At 37.6% G+C, this 25,166-nt stretch overlaps 2 protein-coding genes and 2 long non-coding RNA genes across 6 annotated transcripts in view; 2 read left to right on the plus strand and 2 right to left on the minus strand.

The window, feature by feature from the left end:
* Positions 1–482: 482 nt before the first annotated feature.
* LOC146455025 (uncharacterized) lies at positions 483–5,720 on the minus strand. Its single transcript, XM_085094715.1, has 2 exons — positions 5,622–5,720; positions 483–2,347 (listed from the first exon to the last, which is right to left on the minus strand). The coding sequence occupies exon 2, from the start codon at positions 2,279–2,281 to the stop codon at positions 596–598; it is 1,686 nt and encodes a 561-aa protein (XP_084950841.1). The 5' UTR covers positions 2,282–2,347; positions 5,622–5,720; the 3' UTR covers positions 483–595.
* A 163-nt stretch (positions 5,721–5,883) lies between these two features.
* LOC146455026 (uncharacterized) lies at positions 5,884–15,774 on the minus strand. Its single transcript, XM_085094711.1, has 2 exons — positions 15,669–15,774; positions 5,884–8,700 (listed from the first exon to the last, which is right to left on the minus strand). Exon 2 carries the CDS (start codon positions 8,650–8,652, stop codon positions 6,952–6,954), a length of 1,701 nt encoding a protein of 566 aa, XP_084950837.1. The 5' UTR covers positions 8,653–8,700; positions 15,669–15,774; the 3' UTR covers positions 5,884–6,951.
* A 4,620-nt stretch (positions 15,775–20,394) lies between these two features.
* Positions 20,395–22,595, plus strand: LOC146455027 (uncharacterized). Its single transcript, XR_014859093.1, has 2 exons — positions 20,395–20,707; positions 22,469–22,595. It is a non-coding gene; the product is annotated as an uncharacterized LOC146455027 (long non-coding RNA).
* Positions 22,596–24,805: 2,210 nt separating this feature from the next.
* The window catches only part of LOC146455028 (uncharacterized), a 15,260-nt gene continuing 14,899 nt past the window's right edge, over positions 24,806–25,166 (plus strand). For all 3 annotated transcript variants that reach the window (XR_014859102.1, XR_014859101.1, XR_014859100.1), the window contains exon 1: positions 24,806–24,961. This is a non-coding gene — a long non-coding RNA (uncharacterized LOC146455028). The remainder of the gene's footprint in view (positions 24,962–25,166) is intronic.

Below are 25,166 nucleotides of genomic sequence, written 5' to 3' on the forward strand. Positions count from 1 at the left end.
ATACAAATTCAAATACTCAGTACACTATTAAAAACTGTGTTACTTGTGCTGTCTCCAAAAAATGATAACAGAATGGGGTTCGTCTTAATTAAAATGTGTATTGACAGAAAGACTAACACTGTTTATACTGTTGCATCGAAGTGACACAAAAATGACTCACTCAGTTCTTCCTATACCCGCTCAACACAAGGCTACAAAATTTAGTCCGCGTCGCAGCTGTTTTTAGTGTAGTCATGTAACGCTGTGGGGAGGAACATTGCATGACGACACTAAAAACAGCTGCGAGGGAGACTAGGCTACAAACTGGTCACCATTTCCAGTTGTTACATAAAAATCTGTCATGTATTCTCTAAGCAAGCTATAGCTTTGTCATGGCAGCAAAGGCGTAAAATTTTCACTTGCCCAAGCAATTTGATGACGTATTATTCATACCTAACATAAAACAAAAAACAAAAACTAAAACAAAACGAACTATGACATAATTGCCACATGAACTTTTTTAATTGGCAAACAAAATAATCAAAGAAAAAACATTTCATTAAAACTGTAACAAAGTGTTTATAATTCTTGACATCATCAACATAGAGAATAATCATTATACTTTTAATTCAAAGAGAGCTTTGCTTCCTTTGCCAGCCTCTCTAAAATTCAACTTTATATAATCAAGCTGCTTTTTATCAAAAAAAGATTGATCCTTAGATAGGATTTCACGTTCCAAAGCATCAAACAGAGCTTCAGCCTCCACAGGTGCCTTAGATAAACACCAAGAGAAGTCACAAATTTCAACTTGAGTTAGATTACTAAAATCATTTGCTGAAAAAGAGCCAATTAAAAGTTTGAAGAAGTCTACACTTCCATTCTTGGCCTCAAGAAACCCTCGCATGAGCATACGTTTTTCTTTGGCAGTAAACTCACTTAGGCCACGCTGAAATACTTCTGCTTCAATGATGTTGTACAGCTTACTATTTGACCAACCTGCTCTTCCAAGAGACCAAGCAGCTTGACACAAGTTACCATTACTAAACTGCTTGATATCTCTCAAACACAACTCACCATCAACTTCAGTGACTAAAATGTCATCATGCCTTTTAGCATAAACAAATGACCAAAGGATCATCACAAGTCTGTGAGCTCGAAACTTACAAAGACCACGGTCTAAAACCTCTTTCTTAACAAGATCAAAAACTTTTGCTTTCCTCATTTGTTTCTTAGCAAAACACCAAACAATTTGAAACAACTCATTGTTTTTGAGCCTGTTTACACCTCTTACCACAAGCTCATTATCCAAAACATAGAAAAGTCCTTCGCTCCCTTTCTCAGCTGTGGCAAATGACGACAGTATCTGAAATATTAAATCAGTGCTGTGGAAATCAGTTGTTCCACGCTCCAGAATTTCTGCTTCTATTCGGTCGAACAACTCGTCTGCTTGGAACTTCATCATTGCAAATGGCCTCACAAATTGGGCCAAATCACGGATACCAACCCTTGACAAGTCATGGGATAAAATCTCTTTCAAGAAAACATTAAACATTTCAAGCGACCCATTTTTTGTCTTAGAAAATGACAACAACATTTCACACAGCCCACGATCTTCAAAATCTTTAACCTTTACCTGGCCATTTAAAATAGCTTCTTGCACGTTTCCAAATATGCCTGATGTTCTCAAGTTCAGGTTTGCACATGCATTTACAATCTGGCAGATTTCTGCATTGCTAAAGGCCAAGATATCATGTGACAGAATCTCCCTTTCACATACTTCCATCAGCTCGTGTTCTTTCTCTTTGAGTTTTCCCAAAGCCCACAACACATTGGCAAGGTCCCGAGGCTGGCATTTGGAAATAACTGCTGTGATACTTTCCAGCAATTCCAAGTATAGACTGTTTTCCCTTTGTTGCCCCATTTTCAACATTTTCTTTTGTGTTTTATCTCTTTCAGTGATCTTGGCAATGCGGTAAAGCATGGTAGCCCTGTTCACTACGTTTGCTGAATTCTTAAAACTGTGAAACAATTCAAGCTGATCTTCAACTGTCTTCAGTGATACTATTTTCTTGCTGAGCTGAATATCATCTTGAGACAGACGTGATGGCTCGGTAGAGTAGAAAGTAGTCGAAAAGTTGATGTTGATGAGGCTGCTGACTTTCCTTGTTGCTTTAGGGATTCTAAGTAATGGCCACGATGATCTGTACAAGTTGTTGACCCCATTGAAAGTGCCTGATGAAACCTTTTGACTCAAACAGGGATACAGTCGCGCAAAAGGAATGCTTGTAAACAAAGATCTCATTCCATAAACTGCTATTATGTTTAGCTTCTAAGAATTCCACAATACAATGAACTTTATTTTCCCACTCTGTAAATAGAAGCAAGCAAAGGAAAACAATAATCAATGTGAAACATAACAATATCAATGTGGGTTAAACGTAGGTGTGGCTTCTTTATTTACATCCCTTTTTGGAAATAAACTGAGAAATGCCTTTTGTTGTAGCTACCCTGTGATTTTGATCCAGGATCTATAAATATAAATGATAAAGTGTGAGTTCATACCAGTGTTAAAAACTTCAAGGTAACTTTAATTTGTGTGACTTTTGTGGCCCAAACATGGGAGCCTGGGTCCAATCTAGAAAAGAGGAGTTGTCCAGAGGCATTCCTGTAATTCTAATTGGATAGATAAGAGGTTTTTGATTTGCTGTCCTAAAAGTAGAACTGACGCATTCAAATTAAAACCACTCTGAACGCATGCATAATAAGCCTAACAGTGCTAACAGTAACGAGCATTAAATTTCTCCCCCTAATAGCAATACTTTTACAATCCCTAGGGTCATGAGAATTTAGGATACAATCACCCAAGATGAATTTTTTAGGTATTTTGATAACTTCTTCCCAGTAATTTTTTAAGAAAAGCATGGGGACAAGATAGGAGAATTTGTTCATTGATATTAGGGGTTAAAGGCACTACAGGGTTGTACAATCCTCATGAGAAGTCCCTGGGACAAAAAATTAAATGTCTCTTGAACCGATCCTCTCCAGGATTTCAACACTGCCTGTGAGAGAGTAGGTTCGATTTCCAGCCACTGTTCGGGAAACGAGCCGAGAGAGTGGCGGAAATCGAGCCTAGTGAGAGAGGCCTGTTGAGTTATGTCTACCTTACGTTTTAAAGCTTTGTGACACAAACATTTCATTTCTCCACATATCAACATTCAAATCCTAGCAGTATTCAGGGTTTTTGTCACATGAACCTAGTTTAATGGCCTTAGCTCCCAAGAGTCTCCTGTAGCTCAGCGGGAGAGCAACCAAATTAGTAATGAAGCACTTAGGTTTGACTTCTGATAGGAACACTCCGTGATATATGCGGCCTCTTTTGTGAGAAGCTGTTAAATTGAATTAAGGAACTGTCCTTCAATTGATGTTTTGAAAAATTGTTAAAAAACATTTGATTTAAATGAACATTATTTTAGTCACCATCTAGTTAATTTTGAACAATTTTTCTAAATAAATTGTATATATTGCAATTGTATTGCAGTGGAGATAATTTGTCTAGTTCTGTCAGGCAGGAAGTATATAAATCCTTCTAGAAGCTACACTGTCACTAGCTACTGTATAAAAAAAATATTTTATGCCCTTCAACAAGACAATGAAAGATCAACAATACAAAAAGAGTGCACTAGTTCATACATACTAACAGATTTTCAGATGTGTATACATGTTTTTAGCAGATGCGTTGTATGTGCATGTTTTGGTTAATTTAATTGTCAACTGCACTAGCTATACCAGTAAACACACTCAGCACAATCCCACACGTGATTGATCGCACAACATGGGACTACATGTAGACTGCTAGATGCACCTTAAGATCACAAAAATACCAGCAACTTGAAACGTTGAAAGATCCCATGTCCTCCAAAAATATTCTGAGACAAATCCTCAAAGAAAATTTGCATGAAGCCGGTCAGGCTCTTCACGGGGAGATCAAACGTGTGACATATGATTTCTAGCTAGTTGTATCTTTAGTTAGTTTAAGGGCCTCTATGTAAACCACTCTTAGTGATGGAGCTTCCAAATAAAAGATTGTTATTATTATTACTACGAAATAGGATTTCAAAGCGGCTATCAATGACTCTATGCCACTTATCCTCGAAGTCAACGAAGAAAAGTATAAAATATCGTCAAGCCAAATCTGTCGACGTTCACATTGCCAGACTTGCCGGAAGCCAGCATTCAACTAGCCTCCCACGCAGTCGTTTTTAGGGGACTCGTATTACCTCCTCCCCACAAACGCCTGCTTACCCAAGCGCCACATTCCTTTCCCATTGTTTTACTCCGCATGCACCCTAGCCAATCACCATCGAGGCATTGTTTAATGACATCAAATCAAATTGCTGGTTACAGTGGTCGCTTCCGTTTCCCGCGAGCTTTGTACAGTGTCTAGCTGTTACAGTCTTGAGAGATGCGGGAGTTAAGTTGGAATATATATATTTTTTCACTTCTGGAATGGCTGGTCATGGCTGAAACACCAAAACAAATATCGAATGTGAATGCAAGCGCTTCTTGTGCGACGTTTTGACACTGCTTGGAGAGTCAAAAGCTTCGGGAAAGTGTAATCGATCTTCCCCGCCTGATCGAGTTGACAATCGGTGAAGATATCGCCTCTTACGGGTGCGGAAACTCTGGAGCAGATTTGTTTGTTTGTACGAAGTGCTACGACAGACTAACTCGATTCGAGAAAGCAAAGAAGAATGTAGAAGGTATCAAGGGGAGATCTGCAGTATTTATCAGTTCATTAAAGACCATTAAACGGAAAGTTAAACGACAAAGAGCCGATCAACGTGTGGTCCTTGTGGAAAATGTCGGACATGCCCCCGAACAAATTACAACAACATAGCGAGATATCGGGTAATATTTCGGTTTCCTCCACATCGACCAGGTCGACAAGATTGAAGGCTAAACTTGATAGATATTAAAGCGACTTTGTGTAACCAGTCGGAAAATTGACGAAAATATCGCTATTTCCCGTCACGAATTTTTTTATTGCAGTCAATTGATAGGCATTTACAGGAGAAATTTTGAGCGTAGGGCACACGGAGCTAAAAGCTCACGTAAGCTCGGTCAAGTTCTGTCTTTGTTGTGATGTTTTTCACTGTTCCCGCGAGAGGCGTTCTGAGGTCAAGGTCAACCTTCCAGATTTTAGAAGGTTCACTGTGATTGGCTTAGCGGCGGAAAGGAATGTGGCGCTTGGGTAAGCAGGCGTTTGTGGGGAGGAGGTAATACGAGTCCCCTAAAAACGACTGCGTGGGAGGCTAGCATTCAACTGGGCGATTCCAAATATCATCTATAAATTAATGGCTGTGTAGGAAAAATTGTCCACGAAAAAAGCTTTCAAGAGGTAAATTGTTGCAAAAAAAACTAAATAGAGGCATTCTGTGAATCCTAATTGAAGTAAAGCAACCGTTATTGAAGCTAAGTATACAAGGATGGATAAGATGAAGAACGATATAACTTCAGCATCTCTAGGTCAAATTTGAAAAATTTACTCTGCGCGTGACTGTCACTGTTCCCCTTTAATTGTTGTCCTTCGAAGTCACGTCGTTCAAAAAATAAAAGATGTAAGTTTAAACCATAAGTCTTACCTTCAAATTATTCCTCGCACTTCGTCAGAAATGAACAGCTTTACAAGTACATGCGTACAATGGAACCTTTACAGACCAGCCGCCATCTTGCGATTGGAGGTCTGCTGAGTAACCGCTCCATTTCACATGGTTGATGGGGTGGGGTTTTTTGTGAGGCAGTCAGGAATAGTGACAGACAGGGTATACATTAGAGACCACGGAGGGGGAAAAGCTGACGCTTTAGCATCCCCCTCCCCCCCCAGAAAAAGAAATAATAATACAATTTTGTTTGGATGATTAAAAAATATTTTATTCTATTTTAATTAACCATATCCATCACTTACAGAAACAAATAACCTTACATATTACTAATTATTGAAAACGTGGGCCCTGTACTTGCATGTGATCACTGACACACTAAGCTACATGCCTCGGGCCATTTCTTTAGTCAAAACTAATAACTGACATAAGCTGAACCCCTTTCAAAAGATTAGAAGATAAAGAGACCTCTTCGATTTGTTATTGTTAGATATCAACGGCTCCTTTGGTTGCTTTAGTATCATCAGTTCTGCATTATCAACAGTACCAATTGTTGCTCTGGCGAAGGGGAACCGCTCACAGGAAACGTCCACAGCTGATAACACCAAACACTCGTTTCCTTGACGAAGTCAGATTAATTCAGACTTAAATATTTTCAATCCGAACCTCCCATTTGCTTCAGTCACAATCTGTTTATACATGTAAATAAATAAACATACAAATGCAAATACTCAGTACAGTATTGAAAACTGTGTTACTTGTGCTGTCTCCAAAAAATGATAACAGAATGGGGTTCATCTTAATTAAAATGTGTATTGACAGAAAGACTAACACTGTTTATACTGTTGCATCGAAGTGACACAAAAATGACTCACTCAGTTCTTCCTATACCCACTCAACACAAGGCTACAAAATTTAGTCCGCGTCGCAGCTCTTTTTCGTGTAGTCATGCAACGCTGTGGGGAGGAGCATTGCATGACGACACTAAAAACAGCTGCGAGGGAGACTAGGCTACAAACTGGTCACCATTTCCAGTTGTTACATAAAAATCTGTCATGCATTCTCTAAGCAAGCTATAGCTATGTCATGGCAGCAAAGGCGTAAAATTTTCACTTGCCCAAGCAATATGACGACGTATTAATATTCATACCTAACCTAAAACAAAAAACAAAAACTAAAACAAAACGAACTATAACATAATTGCCACATGAACTTTTTTAATTGGCAAAGAAAATAATCACAGCAAAAACATTTCATTAAAATGTAACAAAGTGTTTGTAATTCTTGACATCACCAACATAGAGAATAATCCTTATACTTTTAATTCAAAGAGAGCTTTGCTTCCTTTGCCAGCCTCTTTAAAATTCATCTTTATATAATCAAGCTGCCTTTCATTAAAATAAGATTGATCCTTAGATAGGATTTCACATTCCAAAGCATTAAACAGAGCTTCAGCCTCCACAGGTGCCTTAGATAAACACCATGCTAAGTCACAAATTTCAACTTGAGTTAGATTACTAAAATCATTTGCTGAAAAAGAGCCAATTAAAAGTTTGAAGAAGTCTTCACTTCCATTCTTGGCCTCAAGAAACCCTCGCATGAGCAGACGTTTTTCTTTGGCAGTAAACTCACTTGGGCCATGCTGAAATACTTCTGCTTCAATGATGTTGTAGAGCTTACTATCTGACCGACCTGCCCTTCCAAGAAACAAGGTAACTTGACACAAGTTATAATTACTAAACTGCTTGATATCTCTCAAACACAACTCACCATCAATTTCAGTAACTAAAATATCATCATGCCTTTCAGTGTGAACAAACGACCAGAGGATCAACACAAGTTCATGAGCTTTTAACTTACAAAGACCACGGTCTAAAAGCTCTTTCTTAACAAGATCAAAAACTTTTGCTTTTCTCACTTGTCTCTTAGCAAAACACCAAACAATTTGAAACAACTCAAAGTTACTGAACCTCTTTACACCTCTTACAACAAGTTCGTTATCCAAAACATAGAAAAGTCGTTTGCTTCCTTTCTCAGCTTTGGCAAATGACCGCAGTATGTGAATTGTCTCAAAGTTGTGGAAATCAGTTGTTTCACGCTCCAGAATTTCTGCCTCTATTCGGTCGAACAACTCGTCTGCTTGGAACTTCATCATTGCAAATGGCCTCACAAATTGGGCCAAATCACGGATACCAACCCTTGACAAGTCGCGCGATAAAATTTCTTTCGAGACAACATTAAACATTTCAAGTGACCCATTTTCTGTCTTAGAAAATGACAACAACATTTCACACAGTCCACGATTGTCAAAATCTTTGATATTTACCTGGCCATTTAAAATAGCTTCTTGCACGTTTCCAAATATGCCTGATGTTCTCAAGTTCAGGTTTGCACATCCATTCACAATCTGGCAGATTTCTGCATTGCTAAAGGCCAAGATACCATGTGACAGAATCTCCCTTTCACATACTTCCATCAGCTTGTGTTCTTTCTCTTTGAGTTTTCCCAAAGCCCACAACACATTGGCAAGTTGCCGAGGCTGGCATTTGGAAATGACTGCTGTGATACTTTCCAACAATTCCAAGTATAGACTGTTTTCCCTTTGTTGCCCCATTTTCAACATTTCCTTTTGTGTTTCATCTCTTTCAGTGATCTTGGCAATGTAGTAAAGCATGGTGACCCTGTTTACTACGTTTGCTGAATTCTTAAAACTATTAAACAGTTCTAGTTGATCTTCAACTGTCTTCAGTGATACTATTTTCTTGCGGAGCTGAATATCATCTCTAGACGGACGTGATAGCTCGGTAGAGTAGTAAGTAGTAGAGCGGTTGATGAGGTAGAGGCTGTTGACTTTTCTTGTTACTTTAGAGATTCTAAGTAATGGCCATGATGAGGTGTACAAGTTGTTGACCCTATTGAAAGTGCCTGATGAAACCTTTTGACTCAAACAAGGATAAAGTCGCACAAAAGGAATGCTTGTAAACAAAGATCTTATTCCATAAACTGCAATCATGTTTGGCTTCTAAGAATTCCACAATACAATGAACTTTATTTTGCTATTCTGTAAATAGAAGCAAGCAAAGAAAAACAATAAACAAAATGATACGTGAGAATATCAATGTGGGGTAAACGTAGGTGTGGCTTCTTTATTTACATCCCTTTTTGGAAATAAATTGAGAAATTCCTTTCTTGTAACTACCCTGTGAATTTGATTGAGTGTCTATATAGATATTAATGATCAACTGTGAGTTCATACCAGTGACAAAATCTCCAAGTAACTCTATTTTGCATGGATCATTTGTTCATGGGGCGAGCGCGATCCACGAAACAAAGAAACTCATTGTGCTTTATGCTGTGAGAACCGCAACATTATTGAGTTAGGCAATGTTCAACAATTTGGTACTATCAAACAATGTAAAAGAAATGCGAAATCTGTGTGTTGAGATGGGCTTTTTATATAATAATAAGAGAAATGGACATGAAAAAACATTCTCTCTTTTTATGATGATTTCAACAATGATACATGTTCCCAGACTGTTGCATTTGGGATCTTTAATACTGAGGACGAGAAAATAGGAAAAGGGAATAAAATGTTGTTGTTTTGAGACCATCACTCATTTTAGTTAATTAATTAATATTAATATGATGCTAAGCTTAAAGTGTATATGACAGATTTTTTTTTATTTGCTTGATCGAATCTTCATGTTGTTCTCCTATGAAAATCGAAAAAATAAATTCACTATCGACTTTTCTTCCCTTGGTTTGAGACGGACAAATACGTGTAATTTCACGTCCGGTTGTGTACAAAACTGCGCAAGGTGGGAAACTGGGGATAGTGGGCCTGTGACATCAATACAAGAACGCTGCTTTCGTGGGTTTCAGTGATTTTGTTGTGCGAAGGAAGAAAACATTGTGCTGCTCTGTGTTATGTACGGCTGTAGTGACAAGAAAGACGAGAAAAAGGGGATCTATATCCGCCAAATTCCCTTCTACGGTGATACAAGATCGGAGGCCATGAAAAGGAGACCAAAATGGATTTCATACGTGAATGGAAGTCGAAAACACTGGACCCCGAGAAAGTATTCGGTGGTGAGCCCGATGCATCGCAAAGAAGATTTCACTCACACGTATTCTTTCAACCAACGGTGCTATCAGGAGCGACTGAAACGTGATGAAATTGGTCTTTTGCTTGTTTCTCGATTTTAACGACTGAAAGTTGAGCAAGAATATTCAACTAGAGATCGTCGCTTGCATTGCCGTTCGGTAAGATTTCTCACCTCTCATAGTTGAATTATGTGCACTTGATCAAAGTTTATAAATGCTCTGCTTTCGATTAACCTTAACTCATGGAAGTTCAGTATGTATTATAGTACATTTTAATTCTCACATAAGTGTAAGTTTGACTTTATGCGCGTGATTTATTACACCTTTGTTATAATTGTTACCCTCATTATTGTAGTGATTATGTCATGTCTGTTGGGCCTTGTCTTTCTGTACAGCTTGTCATTTGCAACAGAACTTTTATAACTTACATGAAGAAGCAGCCTTCACACAGTCTTTAAAGGATGAGTAGAGATTCATGGGTTCACTCCAGCAATTTCTGCTGTGGGTTCGACTCCCATTGAGGTCCCATTTTTTTTGTTTTGCCTCTTATGGTTTTCCATTCTAATGTTTAGCTTGAAATTCAATTCAGCAGTCAAACTTTCCCTGTAGAGTTAATGTTGTGATCCATCATTTGTGTCATTAGTGCTGTGGAGCACAACATTCATGTGTAGACTGTACTTCTGGTTATTTACCAAATTTAAATGTTTTGTTTGTTTGATTTTACTCCTTTTTCAGAATATATGGAAGAAATTTACCAAATGTACCTGGGAGCTGAAAGTTCAAAGCTTCTTAAATCTAGATGCTGCTGTTGGGGAACTTAAAAGTAATGCACCACCGATGAACAGCATGCTTGGCAAGCATTGCAACAACCATTGCTCAAAGAAATCTACAAAGACCTGCCCCTCATACGTTACAAAAAAGAGGCGGTCAATCAAAGATATAATTGTGAGAGCCAAATTATAAAAAGGCTAAAACATGTGCTAGGGAGGAGTCCTGCAGGCCTGTCACTCTTGTATACTGCCCAAAGAACCAAGACAGACAAGATATTGCAGAAACTGGATTTGCAGGACAATAATAATAATAATTATTATATGTGCATGTTCATTTTAAATATTCATTTGCTTACTTGCACAATTTGCTTACGTGTAGGGGTATAGAATGGTTCTTGAAAAATAATGGGTCTCGGCAAATTTTCTGCGGGTCTCGAAAATCTCGGCGTCTCAAACTGGAGTCTCGGAATCTCGAGCGTCTCAAACTGGAGTCTCGGAATCTCGAGCTCGTTAAAATTAAAACGGGTCTCCGAATCTCGCATTTTGAAATTTGAATCTTGGAGTCTCGCAAACCAAGCTGAATTAACCGTCCTAAACTGACAACAATCAATAATCTTGAAAAACGGCTCAACATCGCAATCGCTTCTGCAGCTTCTGTGAAACATGTAAGCTTGGATAAATTCTGCACGTACTATGCCGTACTATGCTTTTCGGCAGTGTTAGTGAAAAACACGTTTTGCATTGCGACGTCTCGGGCTCGGATTTAGAAAAAGTAGATAAGTCTCGGTCTCGGATTTTAAATGAAGGTCTCGGCGTCTCGGCGGGTCTCAGATTTTACCCTTCTATACCCCTACATGTGTACTTTTTTGCTAAAACAAATGAAATTTGCACCTTCAACCCTGCTAGACTCTGCAGAAACCTAGAATATTTAGAAAGCTATAAAATCTATAAGGAATCTCCCCCTTAAACCAAGTATTGTTGATAATTTCAGTACATAGAGAATGAAAGATACTCTGAGTCTGTTCATTGTGTCAAAACTAAGTTTCTGCTGCTGGTGATGATGATGTAATAGTTCGCACCAAAACATAACTTTTTTTCCAACTTAGTTGTTATTTGTTGTCTAAATATTTTGACACAATGAACACACCAGAGGTATCTTTCATTCTCTATGAATCTCCACTTACCAGGCAGAATTCAGGAAATTGTCTAAAAAGCTACATGACAAAATGCAAGATGACAATATTGAAAACAAGTTGCTTTTGGAACATTCCATTCCCTTATCTGAACTACACTTTTAATGATATTTCAAGATTTAGCCTGATAGACCTTTTAAGGCCTTTTTTTCTGAGTAAATGTTTTAGAATTAATTTGGCAAAAATGAAAACATGCTTATTTAATGTGTGAGGGCTTTTCTTCTGGAAAAAATATTATTTTAAAATTTGTTGACCATTAGACAACATTACTTGAAATTACCTTTTTATTAAAACAGGATCCTTGTATTATGGAATTTCAGGTATTTGACTGGCTTGGCGACCATGCAGGTATATAAGACATTAAACCATGCCCAACAAATAGTGACCATTAAATAGTCTTCTGTTTGTTCTTGCAAAGCAAAATCAATAAGATCTAGCAATATGTCTTGATTATTTTTAATAAAAGAATTATTCCACTTGAGCTTGTTGGATATTAGATGATTATAGCCAATGAGGAGTGAGCGCCTCCTTGCCTATATATCCTCTAATATAAATTCTAGCATGTTTGAAATTTACTGTAATTTTTTTGTCTCGTCCCGCCTCGACTAGCTTTCTGGCTATTTGCGGGACAAGCCCTTTATATAATCTGTATCTGTAAAATAAAATTGTTGCTGTTGTTGTTGTTGTTGTTGTAATATCCAACGCACGCTCATGAAATAATGTTAATTATTAAAAACTGCATCATTGTATAATGCAATTCGAGGGATTTGATTGGCTTAGCGGCCATGGTATATGAGCCATTATACCATGGCCGTGAAATGGCGACCATTAAATTGCCTTTTGGTCATTCTTGCACAAGATCTAGCAATATTTCTCGATTGTTTTTAATAAAACAATTATTCCACTTGCTCTTGTTGGATATGAGATGATTATAGCCAACTCGGCGCTACGCGCCTCGTTGGCTATCTATCATCTCATATCCAACGCACGCTCGTGGAATAGTTGTTAAATATGCTTTTATTAGCATATTTTAAATAAAAAAGGATTATTTCAAGATGACAACATTGGAAACAATTATTTGCTTTTTCAGCATGCCATTCCCTTATCTGAACCAGTCTTTTTATGATAATTCAAGATTCAGCCTTAAGGCCTTTTTAGGGTCTAACAACTTGGCATCATCTGCAATTCCTAGTAACTGATTTACCTAGTTTCTACCTCCTCCCTCCCTTAGTTCGCTGGGACTCCTAAGGTAGAAATTTTCTTTGCCAGTTTCTAAACAAGGATAGCTTTTACTGAAAATACAATAATAGGCATTCCAAAGGTTTGAACAACAGCATATATATTTGCAAGGATGAATTTATATATAAGGATGTTCTAGTGACCAAAGAATTAGGTCTTTATTACTAAAAGAACAAAACGGTTCCAATGTTCTGTGCTCAACCAGTAGTTGAAATTGACATCACATTATCATTCATTATCTTCAAATCCAACAAATTCTTCATTCTAAACGTGAACCCATGAATCTCTACTCATCCTTTAAAGACTGTGTGAAGGCTGCTTCTTCACATATGTTATAAAAAGTTCCATTGCAAATGACAAGCTGTACAGAAACACAAAGAAAACAGAAAAGCAACTATGCAAAAATGAAGCTCTATCAAAAGAAATGACATAATCACTACAACAATATGAGGGTAGCAATAATAACAAAGGTGTAATAAACCACGCGCATAAAGTCAAACTTACGCTTATGTGAGAATTAAAATCAGTGTACTCTTATACATACTGAACTTCCATGAATTAAGGTTAATCGAAAGCAGAACATTTATAAACTTTGATGAAGTACACACATTTCAACTATGAGAGGTGAGAAAAATCTTACCGTACAGTGATGCAAACGACGATCTCTAGTTGAATTTTCTTGCTCAACCTTCGGTCGATAAAATCGAGGAACGGGCAAAACACCAATTTCATCACGCTTTAGTCGCTCCTTATAGCACTGTTGGTTGAAAGAATACGTGCGAGTGAAATCTTTGCGATGTATCGAGCACACCACCGAATACTTGCTCGGGGTCCAGTGTTTTCGACTTCCATTCACGTATGAAATCCATTTTCATCTCCTTTTCACGGCTTCCAATCTTGTATCACCGTAGAAGGGAATTTGGTGTATGTAAATCCCCTTTTTCTCGTCTTTCTGGTCCCTACAGCTGTACACAACACAGAGCAGCACCATGTTTTCTTCCTTCGCACAACAAAAACACTGAAACCCACGAAAGCAGCGTTCTTGTATTGACATCACAGGCCCACTATTCCCAGTTTCCCACCTTGCACAGTTTTGTACACAACCGGAAGTGAAATTACACGTATTTGTCCGCCTCAAACGAGGGGAAGAAAAATCAAAGCAAATTTATTTTTCGATTTTCATACGAGAACAACATGAAGATTCGATCAAGCAAACAAAAAAAAAATCTGCTATATACACTTTAAAGGATACGTTTAGTTATCATATATATTTGAACAAATAAACTTATTAAAATCATTTATCAATTCATGTGATGTGTTTTAACAAAAAGGAAACCGAGATTTGAATAATCAATGACTATCAATACTAATCAATGAAAATCGATTATTATCAATGAAAATCGAAACTCACTCAACTTTTGGGCTTCAATTTCCATTGATTTCCAATACCAATCAATTGACTATTATTGATCATATTGATTTTCATTGATTGATACCGCCGGGTATTGATGATTTAGGTATGTTACATTTTGAATCTTCTTTTCTAATCCTATCTAGGATCAGAGAAAAAAAAAAGAAAAAAGTTCACTGCCTTCAGTTTATAATTTCTTTCAATTTCAGATTTCCGTTTTTCTCTCCCTTGTAATTAGAGTTCCATCAATAGAAAACGGAACATAAAAATAAACAAACAAACAAACAAACATGTTCTGTAGTAACTAAAAGATGCTGGTATCACTTATATTCGATAGGTCACTCCCACTACAATAAGCTCTAGTGTATATGCCAATGCTGGTTAAGGCATTTCAGTGGTTGAATCATCCGACTGAGTAAAGCTTGAGGATTCTCAAATAATATTGACATAATATTTAGTGAATGTCAGGTATTAGATGCATCTCAGATCTCAGCAAAATAGGGGAAAGAAACAACACCTGCAATAAGGGAAACTACAGTCTTGACTGTAATTGTATTGAAATGAAGTGGGGCTTAACTAGGGAATACCCCACCACTCCAAAAGTAATCCTGAAAAGAGTGGCTACGTGGCTACACAATACCACGTAGCTGCGTAGCCACGTAGAAGTACATGACTGTATGACTATACCTCGTTCTTTGTGTGAGAAGCCCCTCAGAGGGACACAAACATGGCGTCTCCATACTAAGCTCTATAAATTTATGTGGAACATTTTGTCAAATAACTCGAGTACGGAATGCCGCACAGACCTGACACTTGGACAGATGCCTTATTTATTTATCCTCTATACCATGTCAATTTCTTGACTTCATTCATAGAATGGTTTCGATTTTTTTTTTCAATGACTTGACAGTGAAAACCGAGAATAAAATATCGTCAAGCCAAATCCGTCGACGTTCACATTGCCAGATTTGCCAGAAGCCTGCATTCAACCGTGCCGATTCCAAATACCATCTATAAGTTAATTGCTATGTAGGAAAGTTGTCCCCGAAAAAGCTTTCAAGAGGTAAATTGTTGCCAAAAAATAAACAGAGGTATTCTGTGAACCCACACTGAAGTAAAGCAACCGTCATTGAAGCTAAGTATACGAGGATGGATAAGATGAAGAGCGATATAAATTCAGCATCTCGATCTTCACCACAAATTTTGAAAACTTTACTCTGCGCGTGACTGTCACTGTGCTCGTTAAATTGTTGTACTTCGAAGTCACGTCGTTTAAAAAATAAAAGGAGTAAGTTTAAACCATAAGTCTTACCTGCAAATTATTCCTCGAACTTCGTCAGAAATGAACAGCTTTACAATACAACCCCGGATTTACAAACCAGCCACCATCTCGCGATCGGAGGTAAGCTGAGTAACCGTTCCATTATCTTATTACGCGCTGGGATGCCCTGAGGGCAGCCCGAGTCTAAAATTTGGTGGTGTTCCGTCGTCATTCGTCAATATAAACGCAAATGTGTATCTTTCAATTATTAACGCGTCTTACATGAATGAAATTCAGTTTTCTCTTAGAGGGGATATTTTTGTCTCTTATTGTCGTCATTGTCTTTAAGAAAAACGGTCCAATCAGAATGCAATATCTTTCATTTGTGCGAGTCTAATCTAGAAAAGAGGAGTTGTCCAGAGGCATTCCTCTAATTCTAATAACATTATTATTAATTACTGTTATGAAGTCAAGTACTAGTGATCTCTAGGTGGAACGTAGATTCATATGTGCTGTTTACAGAAAGAAAATTAACCCTTTTGAAGCGGAAAATCGAAAGGATATAAATGAGAAGGCTAAAAAGTACTCGACAGTTTAAATGATGGAAAATGGACAGCTCGCGGCGAAGAAATTTAGTATTGACTGGCCAGATTGTATTTTGCAAGCGGACGGAAAAGTCAAGTTTAAGCTTAAAACATTACCTGCACTGCAGGCTTTAATTGTCGAACTGATGCCTAAACGTTACTGGAAATCTACTTTGTAAAAAAATTAAAGGTTTGATTGTCAAGTTCTACTTAAAGTTTTCGTGTTCATTCTGGAAAGCTCTTTGTCTGTCTTTACTTTTTGTCTGCAACACTAATATTGTCTTCTGTCTTCTGAGTCAGATATGTAATCTGCCTCGGATCATGACGTTTTCCGAAAGCAATTTTTGGTATGATCTCGAATAATGTAATTAAGAATTGGTTCATGCTTAGCGTGCGTATATCGAGTTATGGATGCACGCGGGAAGTTTGGAGAGCACGAGAGAAGCGCAAGAGTGGCTCGAGGCGTAGCCGAGAGCAACTCTAGCTTCTTGAGTGCTCTCCAAACTTTCCAAGTGCATCCATAACTCGATATACGCACAGCTAAAAGCATGAACCAATTCTTTTATAACATAGTGAAAATAAAGTAAATGATTCCTGGAAAACAGGTTTTGTTCCCGATTAATTACAAAATTCTCTGTACAAAAAAAAAGGCGAAAATGGTTTCTCATATTGGTTTAATCTTAACGTTTCATTAGGCTTCAAGATCGATCTTATAAATATACATTTTTATGGTGTTGTCTCTCTGTAAAAGTTTTTTAATAACACAGCGCGCGCGTGCTTCACCCATCTGACTTGCACACGTCATCGGATGGACGCACAGCCGTGCTTATGTTGAGAAATGTACCATGATGACGCCAGTAGGAATTAGATTAGGATGCACGCGCGCTATGTTATAATAGGAAATGTAAATAGCCCTGAATAGCGCGTGAGTCAGATATGTGTCTGCCCCTGTCATGACGTTTTCAGAAAGAAATTTCCGGTATGATCTCGAGTACCGTAACGCAATATTTCTTGCAAAGGGAGGATAGCTTTAAAAATCTGCGAAGCGTACAATGGAAATAAATCAGGCACAGCATCACGCGTAAATGCCAGTATAGGCATCTTGTATAATTATCTCTTAGTCCCAGGTTGGGTACGTTCTTAACATTTTCTGAACATCTGGGTGAATTTCAGCCTCAACGTTCTTACAAAAAAGGTTCATATTAAAGAGTGCACTACAGGGGTGGTTCTTCCTTATATATGCTCCAGGGGTATACCCGTATGGTCCCAACGGAAATGAAGAAATTGCTGTGCTGCGTCGGCGTGGAATAAAATGAAACGAATGCTTAGTTTATCAACATAGTTGAGGACTAAAGGTAAGTTGGCCACCTGAAAAAGAGATTCGTCCCTTCGTTAGAGCGAAGGACTAGTGCTCAGGACGAAGGGCTTACGCTCTAAACGTCAGCACTCGAATCTCTTTACGATGGCCAACTTACTAGTTATCAACTCTGTTGATAAATCAAACATTCCCAATGGAAATTTTTTTTAACCTGTTTTGGTCTGGAAATGGTATCAAGGAATTTATGGACAGGAGGGTGTTGAAAATGGGCATTGATTTAGTATTTAGCCTGAATTATATGGACATCAGTTTGGGTGTCAGGTCTGAAAATCGTTAATGAAAAGCACATATTTTAAGTTGTCGATATTTATTTGTTTATTCATAACTTTCGAACCAGTTCACCCTCAACGCTTTCAGCACCTGCTGAAGGTTTTGGCGACCAGGTCCTAGCTGCTACTATTCATTTAATTCGTGCTGAATCCAATTCAAAACGCAAAAAAAAAAAACCCTGGCCGCCTTGTGCCTATTGAGCTTTATTGTTTCGTAAGTGGCAAAAATCTCAGCATTTTAGATTATGCTAATCGATACTGAACTGAAACACGCTCCAATGTAAAGATATTTACTCACACAATGGTTATTCATGATTTTCGTGATAGATGAACTGTACCAAAAATTTATTCACCCATGCACACCTCAGCTCAAACGGGTTTTTAAATTCTTAACGGACATTTCGTTTGCTGATTTACGTACCGAAAGAACTTCAATTTGGAACGAAACTAGTTGGTCTCTGAAAAGGTAGTCCATGCACAAGTTTCCCAGACGTTTACCAGACTTTGCTTGGAACTTTAGCGGACAGTACTGAAAGATTTACCTGAAAGGTTTGAGGCATGAAGTGATAGTGATGGTCGCGCGTAAGTGCAAGTCCAAGAGTTGTAAAGTTGAAACCCGCCTGAGAATATAGGAATAGATCATGGCAATGTCTATTTAATAAGGGAGAAGGCTTCGATTTGGTCGATTAATATAGAGGTAAGTTGCTAAACGGATGTCAACAGTTGGATTGCAAAGTTTGCTGCTGGCTAAAGCTTGCTTTAATTTTCTATCATGCTCTAAAGCCACGTAATTTCCTTCCCACCTCCGTTTCCCCACGAGTATATCAGTTGCGCACCATGCACCGAGTAGCTTCAGGAAATCGCCCAGAACTCAGAACTCAGCGCGACCTTCAAAAGGCCATAATGGTTTACAAATCCCCAGACGGCCACGCTCGATCCTCGCTCCATTCACTTTCCGAGATTCTGTAAATAAACTAGTTAGTCCATTGCCACGAACTAATTATCTTCGTATAATAGTTTTCGCTATAGCGGTGATTTTCTGTGGACTAGTCTCGGGTCCCTCAAAATGTGAGGCAAGCAGGATCTCTGGGTGAATTTAAGAGACTTTTTAAAATTAGTATATTAATAACTAAAAGCACAGCATTCATGGAAAACAGGCGTTTGATTAGTAAGCGATTGACATGATACGCGGTGATAGCAATTACAATTTTAGAATGTTTTTAACATCAGGTTATATATCTGTATCCTGATTGAATCAGTCCGTGGATAAATTTCCTGGGCGAAGGTTCACAACAATGACAACCGTTGCTGTGTAAACTTTCGCCCACGGAAATCCCTTCCTGTCGACTCGCTGCCCCTGGGTCTCCGAGGATGTATTTTAACTACATGACCAACAAAGTTGTTTATGATAACCAGCCTATGTATGAAGTGGGATAAGATCATACAAACCGTGCCTAGATGAGATCGATCATCGGATGGATCAGATCCCGGGGATCCGAAGAATTTTCACTACAAAGTAGGAAGAACAATTTAGCCCCTCTATGGACCCCTTGTTCTTGCCAGAAATGTACTCTTTCTTTTTGGACATAAGGGACATTCTTACGAGAGGAGTTTAATAAGCTATGGCTCAACTCGAGTCGTAAAGTTACTGTATAAAGGGGGTCTCAGTGTGGGAGGGAGGGGGTAGCTTTGACGGTTGACAGTTAAATTGTACCGATTTCGACAGTTAACGGTTAAAATTTGGGAACTTGTATTTGGGGACATGGAAATTGGGAGCCAGAATTCCAGGACGAGCAGCTAAAAATGTGATATTTGAACCGGACCTCGAAACCATTTGATGGCTAACAATTTCTGCTTTCTTTGACGGTTGACGGTTAAATATTAGGCTGATTGACGGCTGACGGGTAACTCCTTTGAGACCCTCCATAAATGCATCGAAAAAATAACATTAAGGCCATGGCTAATATCTTAGCTGAGAGAATAAGGGCGTCTTTCTTAAGCCACGGCTTAATTTAATTGCTCGTATAAATAATATTTTACAAAAACTTCACGACTCACCAAAACATCATAGACTAGCTAAGCCGAGATTAAGAGTCGCTTTTATGGGAAACGGCAAACGAGAGATACGCGTTTATGTTTTCTTGAGAAAATGAGTACACAGATGACAGTAGTGCAAAATATTTTGGCCTTTGATGCTAATGTTAACATTTTGCTGAGAAACTAAAAATGTAGGACAAACTTGGCCACGTGGTCGTTTCTGGTGCGTGCGTAAACGTTTTGACGACACAGCGGCAAAATGAGAGTGCATGCTCCGGAGATTTGTGATTCAAGCGTGAATTGATTACGAAAGCTTCAACTTAATCGCCAAATTCACACCTGTTACCACAATATTTTTTTGAATAAGATATGTGATGGAGGAAGTTCGAAGGAACGTTTCCTGAAAGCAACAACCTTTAAGTTATCTATTTTGATTTGGGCATATCTCCGTGAAATGAGAACTAGCAATGGGAATTTTAAAAATGCCACCATTTTGCCGAGTAAGACTTCACTGGCGAAAAATGTCTGCGCAGGCGCTGTGCAAATTATCACGTGACGCGATTCCGTGAATCTTATTGGCTGTTTGATGAAAACTGCTCACAAGCAAGGAAGGGAAAATGGCTGCCGTAGGAGAGTCGAGTACCTGTTGCTTTTACCAGTTCTGTGAGAGATCGGGGGCAGTTTTATCGCCGATTTCAAGTGGAACGTGTTGTCTGAAAAATTTTACGTTGCGGTAACGGTTGGCTCAGAGATTCCAACATGTGATCGAGTAGAAAACGGTGATGTAAAACGATGTTCTCGCTGGAAAGAGCTGCGAAAAAGGTATGTTTTTGTCACATTTTATGATAATGCAAGTGTCTTGCCACCTGGTACAAAAAGTTGTTATATAGAGTCAGAAGTGCAACTCTTGGGCTTTATGTAGATACAGGAATTAGCTTGTACCAGGTGGCAGGGAAAGTGCAGTGATATAAAATATGTTGCCCATTTTTTGCACCATAACAGTAATTTTTGGCCTACGCGATGAGTAGAATGTCGATGGTTCGATTTAGGGAAAAAATCAGTACAGACTGTAATCGTATGATGGCGCCGATCTTGAAGCATCCAACGATTCCTAACTATTTCCAGATCAGATATATATGTTATATAATTTTGACTAATCTGGGCTGGAAACCTCTATTTTAATGAATGCTTTTCAAATGGAGTTCCCAAATACCTTTTTAATTATTATAATGTGAGAAACCATGACATCCACCACTACAAAACTAGAAATAACAATCATTGTATTTCGAAAAAAAGTTAACTTAGAATGCAAGAAGCGCTTTTCTCTACAAAGGTGCAAAATTTTTTAATAATTCTTAGAATTTATGACTGTTTGAAACTTCCTTTTAATGTTTAATGTTCCCAGAATATTGCGATCTCCTTTTATTTTTTATTTTTACCCAGGACCTACATTGATAGCAGTTTTCTTCTTAAAACTGGTACAGCAATCCTGTATAAATATTTTTGAATTATAATTATTATTAATTACGTTATGCTTAAATATTATAAACAGTTATATGCCCATATTAAACTGAACAATTGCTAGTCTACTGAATTGCTTATCTTGTGCACCACTGTAATAAGAAGGAAAAGCAAGAAGAGTGTACAATAGGTTGATTTCCTTACTAGTAATATTCAGTCGTAAATATAAAGTCACTGAGCGGTCGCAACCCAAGGGCTTGTAATATTTTCATGAATATTTTGCTCAGAGAAAAGAGGTGACATTTACAGTTTTTAACAAAGGTTATTCCCTGCATAATATGTCTTCATTTCAAACTACATGTATGCAAATTAATGCTTGGAATTTACGTATTATTAAGCAGATATAATTTCCAAATAAGTAAAGTTTTCAACTTTTCTGTCAGGATGATTATTCATTAGACAACCTAAAAACAATGCTGTTTGTACATGTAGATGATGTACAGTTAAAATATATCAAATAAGAGTTTCAAGTTAAAACAGTTTTGAGAGAATTTGATGGGGTGGTTGCATGATCGATTAGTCAGTATAAGATGTCAACTACAGTCGCAACATCCAGTTTTTATTTGTATTATTTTTATTTTCCCCCTTTGTGTTAATGTTTTCTCAATTTTTTTTTTATTTTCAAGACAAATGTCTCACTTAAATGGCATGTGAAACTGAGTAAAGCAAATAATCTAAAATTTCTCTATTCACATGGATTCAAATCCAATAAGGATTTCTTGTTACCTTAATGCTAAGCAATAATTTTTTCACTCTTTATTTTTATACCACATCCATGTTGCACAACATCGTCATTGTTTTTGATGGGGTCTTAGTTTTCAAGGGATCTTTTTTTTTTCTCCATGGTTGTTTATTTAAATTTCATATTTTTAAATGGATAGAAAAATAAGATGAAGTAAATGGTAAAACTTAAAAACATTTAGATATTACATTTACACTAGTGCCAGCAGACTTAAAAATACTCAAAATACACCGTAAATAATGGAAAGAAAGAATTTATGCAAAGGATCTTGAATTACTTGCATTTATTAATGTTGGCTTAATTATTGATTCTTTCTTTAGGGTTGGCAGCTTTGAAAGAGGCCTTGAAACCAGAGACGTGTTCAAATATAGGACATCTTTTGTTCACTTTTAGTGCCATCTAAAATTTCTTGCCACCAGGAAGATGAAATAAACAAATGTTATTGCAGTTTGAGAGTTTTGTTATCGGGCAGAAGAAAAGGGGGCCTTCTCTTGAATAAATTTTTTAATGATCATCTGTTTAAAGTTTCTGTAGTTCTTGCTTGAAAGTGTTGGTTTCACAGCAAAATCAAAAAAGGTGGATTAGATTTTCAGGCTTGGTTCAAGGCAGAATATTGTTACAGACAGTTGTTCAAATATACCCCACTCCATGCTCATGTGATGCTTACATAGTAGAAAATTATGAATTCCAAATAAATTGAAAATGGACTTTGGGAAACTCAGACTAGCATATCCATGGAGATAAGCAAACTTAAAGTAATTTGTAAACCTTTTTCTTCAAAACATTGGTATTATTACACATATTTTTCCTTAATTTCTGAGTACAGAAATACTGCAGCCTAATTAGAAAAGTTGGTTGAGTACCAGACTGTGCAGCAGTTGGCCTGGGTTTGATTTATGACCAGACAAACACTCGGGGTCTTTAAATAACTGAGGAGAAAGTGCTGCCTTTGCACTATCATCCGCAAATGGTTAGACTTTCTAGTCTTCTCTGATAAGGACAAAAAACCATAGGCTACATCTCATTGTACTTTTACTTAAATCTGACTCTGTGGGACATAAAAGAACTTCTGGGGACATAACAAATCTCTGTCAGTGACCACCCCTAGTGTCTATCACAAATCCAAATTCACTGTACAGGGTTATTTCTAACTCATTACTTCAGACTGTTTAAGCCACAGATTACAATTATATTAAGCTGCAGCTTAAGCAGTCTGGCAAAGTGCCCAAAACAGTGTTGCAAATTATCCCTGAAAAGCCCCATGAGGAGTGAATAAGATAAACAAAATGAAATAACAACCAACTTTTTTTCCTCAAAATTCTTTCTTTTTGAAGGTAATAGCGAGTGATTGAAGCTGAGAATTTGTCTTCAATGAGAGGCCTTACGGGTTGTGCATTTGAATGGCTTTTTGGCCCCTGGGGGGACAAATTTGAACAATTAACCTATCACCGTAAGTTTACAAAGTTCAAATACCTGGAGGGTTGCTTGGGGATGGGGGGATGCTGAAGTTTTAACTTGATCAGTGCATTTTGTCAATAATCAAAATCAATAAGCTATCATTGAAATTGTACAATTAATTTGCTTATTTACAAAGTGAAACTGCATTTTTTGGTAAGCTCCCTTGCATGAAATTGAATATGAATGGGTATAAATGGAGAAATTTACAAGCAGTGGTCAGTGGCTGCCCATTATTTGCTTTTAATGCTTTTTGCTTTTTTATTTTCGTTTTAATCTTTTTGGTACCATAGTAAACAATGCAATATTTAGAAACAAATTCTACTTCCCATGTTTGAGAGAGAATTGCCTTTTATTTGTCACCATCTGTGTAACAAACAAATGTAATAAATTTTACACTGTGTTACCATGGAAATTCATTACCATTAAAGATATTGAATGGTAACATTGTAGCTCGCTGTTAGTGATAACATTTCATGCTGTTAAGCATCAATGGACACTTTCTGTCTGGAATGATACCGTGTACGTGACATTCCTTCCATTCATGTGTGCATGTGCTTTGTGGTTATTTACATGCATATCATTTCTGAAACTACACACAAGTAAAACGCAAGTCACAAATTTCAGTGTAACTTACCATTTTTTGATCATGTTTATATTGTGGCTCAAATTTAACTTTTATTCACGTTTATTTTTATTTTCCTTTCTTTTTGTGTTTGGTAATTTATGGTAATGAGGATAAACTTATACTCAACCAAACAAAAATTTCAACCACAACATCTACATTAACGGAAATAACATAGCTACTTCAGGTCTGTTGTTAGACCTCATTGGAATAACAATCACTCACTGAAACCCACATCTTTTTTTTTGTAGAGACAGAGTTTGTAGCCTGTCTTTGAAGTAAAAAAGAACAGATAGTCAAGTATAATGTTTGTTCGTAGAATTTTCTTTTAACTAAAGGTCGCAATGAAATGTCTGAAAGATACGGTACCTTTGCAGTGGAAATGTCGGGCTGAAGTCGACGTCACGTGGTTGAATTTCAACCAATCAGACATTTTTCGCCAGTGAAGAGTAAGACTGCTCACGCGTGACAAGCATGCGCACTTATTTTGCCGCTGTGTCCGTGATGACCTGGTAACCAGTTGTTTTGGCGGGAAAAAGAGCGCGCCGCGCTGCTCGCGCTTCAAAAAACAAAAAAATTTTAAAAAACAACAACAACAAAAAATTACCTCAACAACTAAGGACCAATATATGGCAAAGGAAATCAAACAGAACCAAATGGGTGCAACTGGTATTTTTTTTGCGAAGAAACGATACAATGGAAAATGTTTGCTGATGCAAAAACATCTACAGCGGTAAGTTTTTTTACCTATCTCTAATCTGAGACGGTATCCTTTCTGCTGTTGTCTTGTAAACAATGACACATTTTGATATTCTTGACGGCTTTAATTGCTTAATTTCTCTTGTATAAATGGCCGAAATGAGCGTTTTCAAGATACCCCGCAAAGATCCCAGCAAAAAGAACGGGAAAAAAACGAAACTGGAAACAGCACTGACTAC

The sequence above is a fragment of the Pavona decussata genome, unplaced genomic scaffold (genome assembly GCF_977016875.1).
Source record: "Pavona decussata unplaced genomic scaffold, jaPavDecu1.1 SCAFFOLD_286, whole genome shotgun sequence".
NCBI classification, from domain to species: domain Eukaryota; kingdom Metazoa; phylum Cnidaria; class Anthozoa; order Scleractinia; family Agariciidae; genus Pavona; species Pavona decussata.

What these genes read in the sequence shown, in the direction of transcription:
- LOC146455025 (XM_085094715.1), bottom strand. Translation starts at nt 2,281, where the DNA reads ATGAGATCTTTGTTTACAAGCATTCCTTTTGCGCGACTGTATCCCTGT.
- LOC146455026 (XM_085094711.1), bottom strand. Translation starts at nt 8,652, where the DNA reads ATGATTGCAGTTTATGGAATAAGATCTTTGTTTACAAGCATTCCTTTT.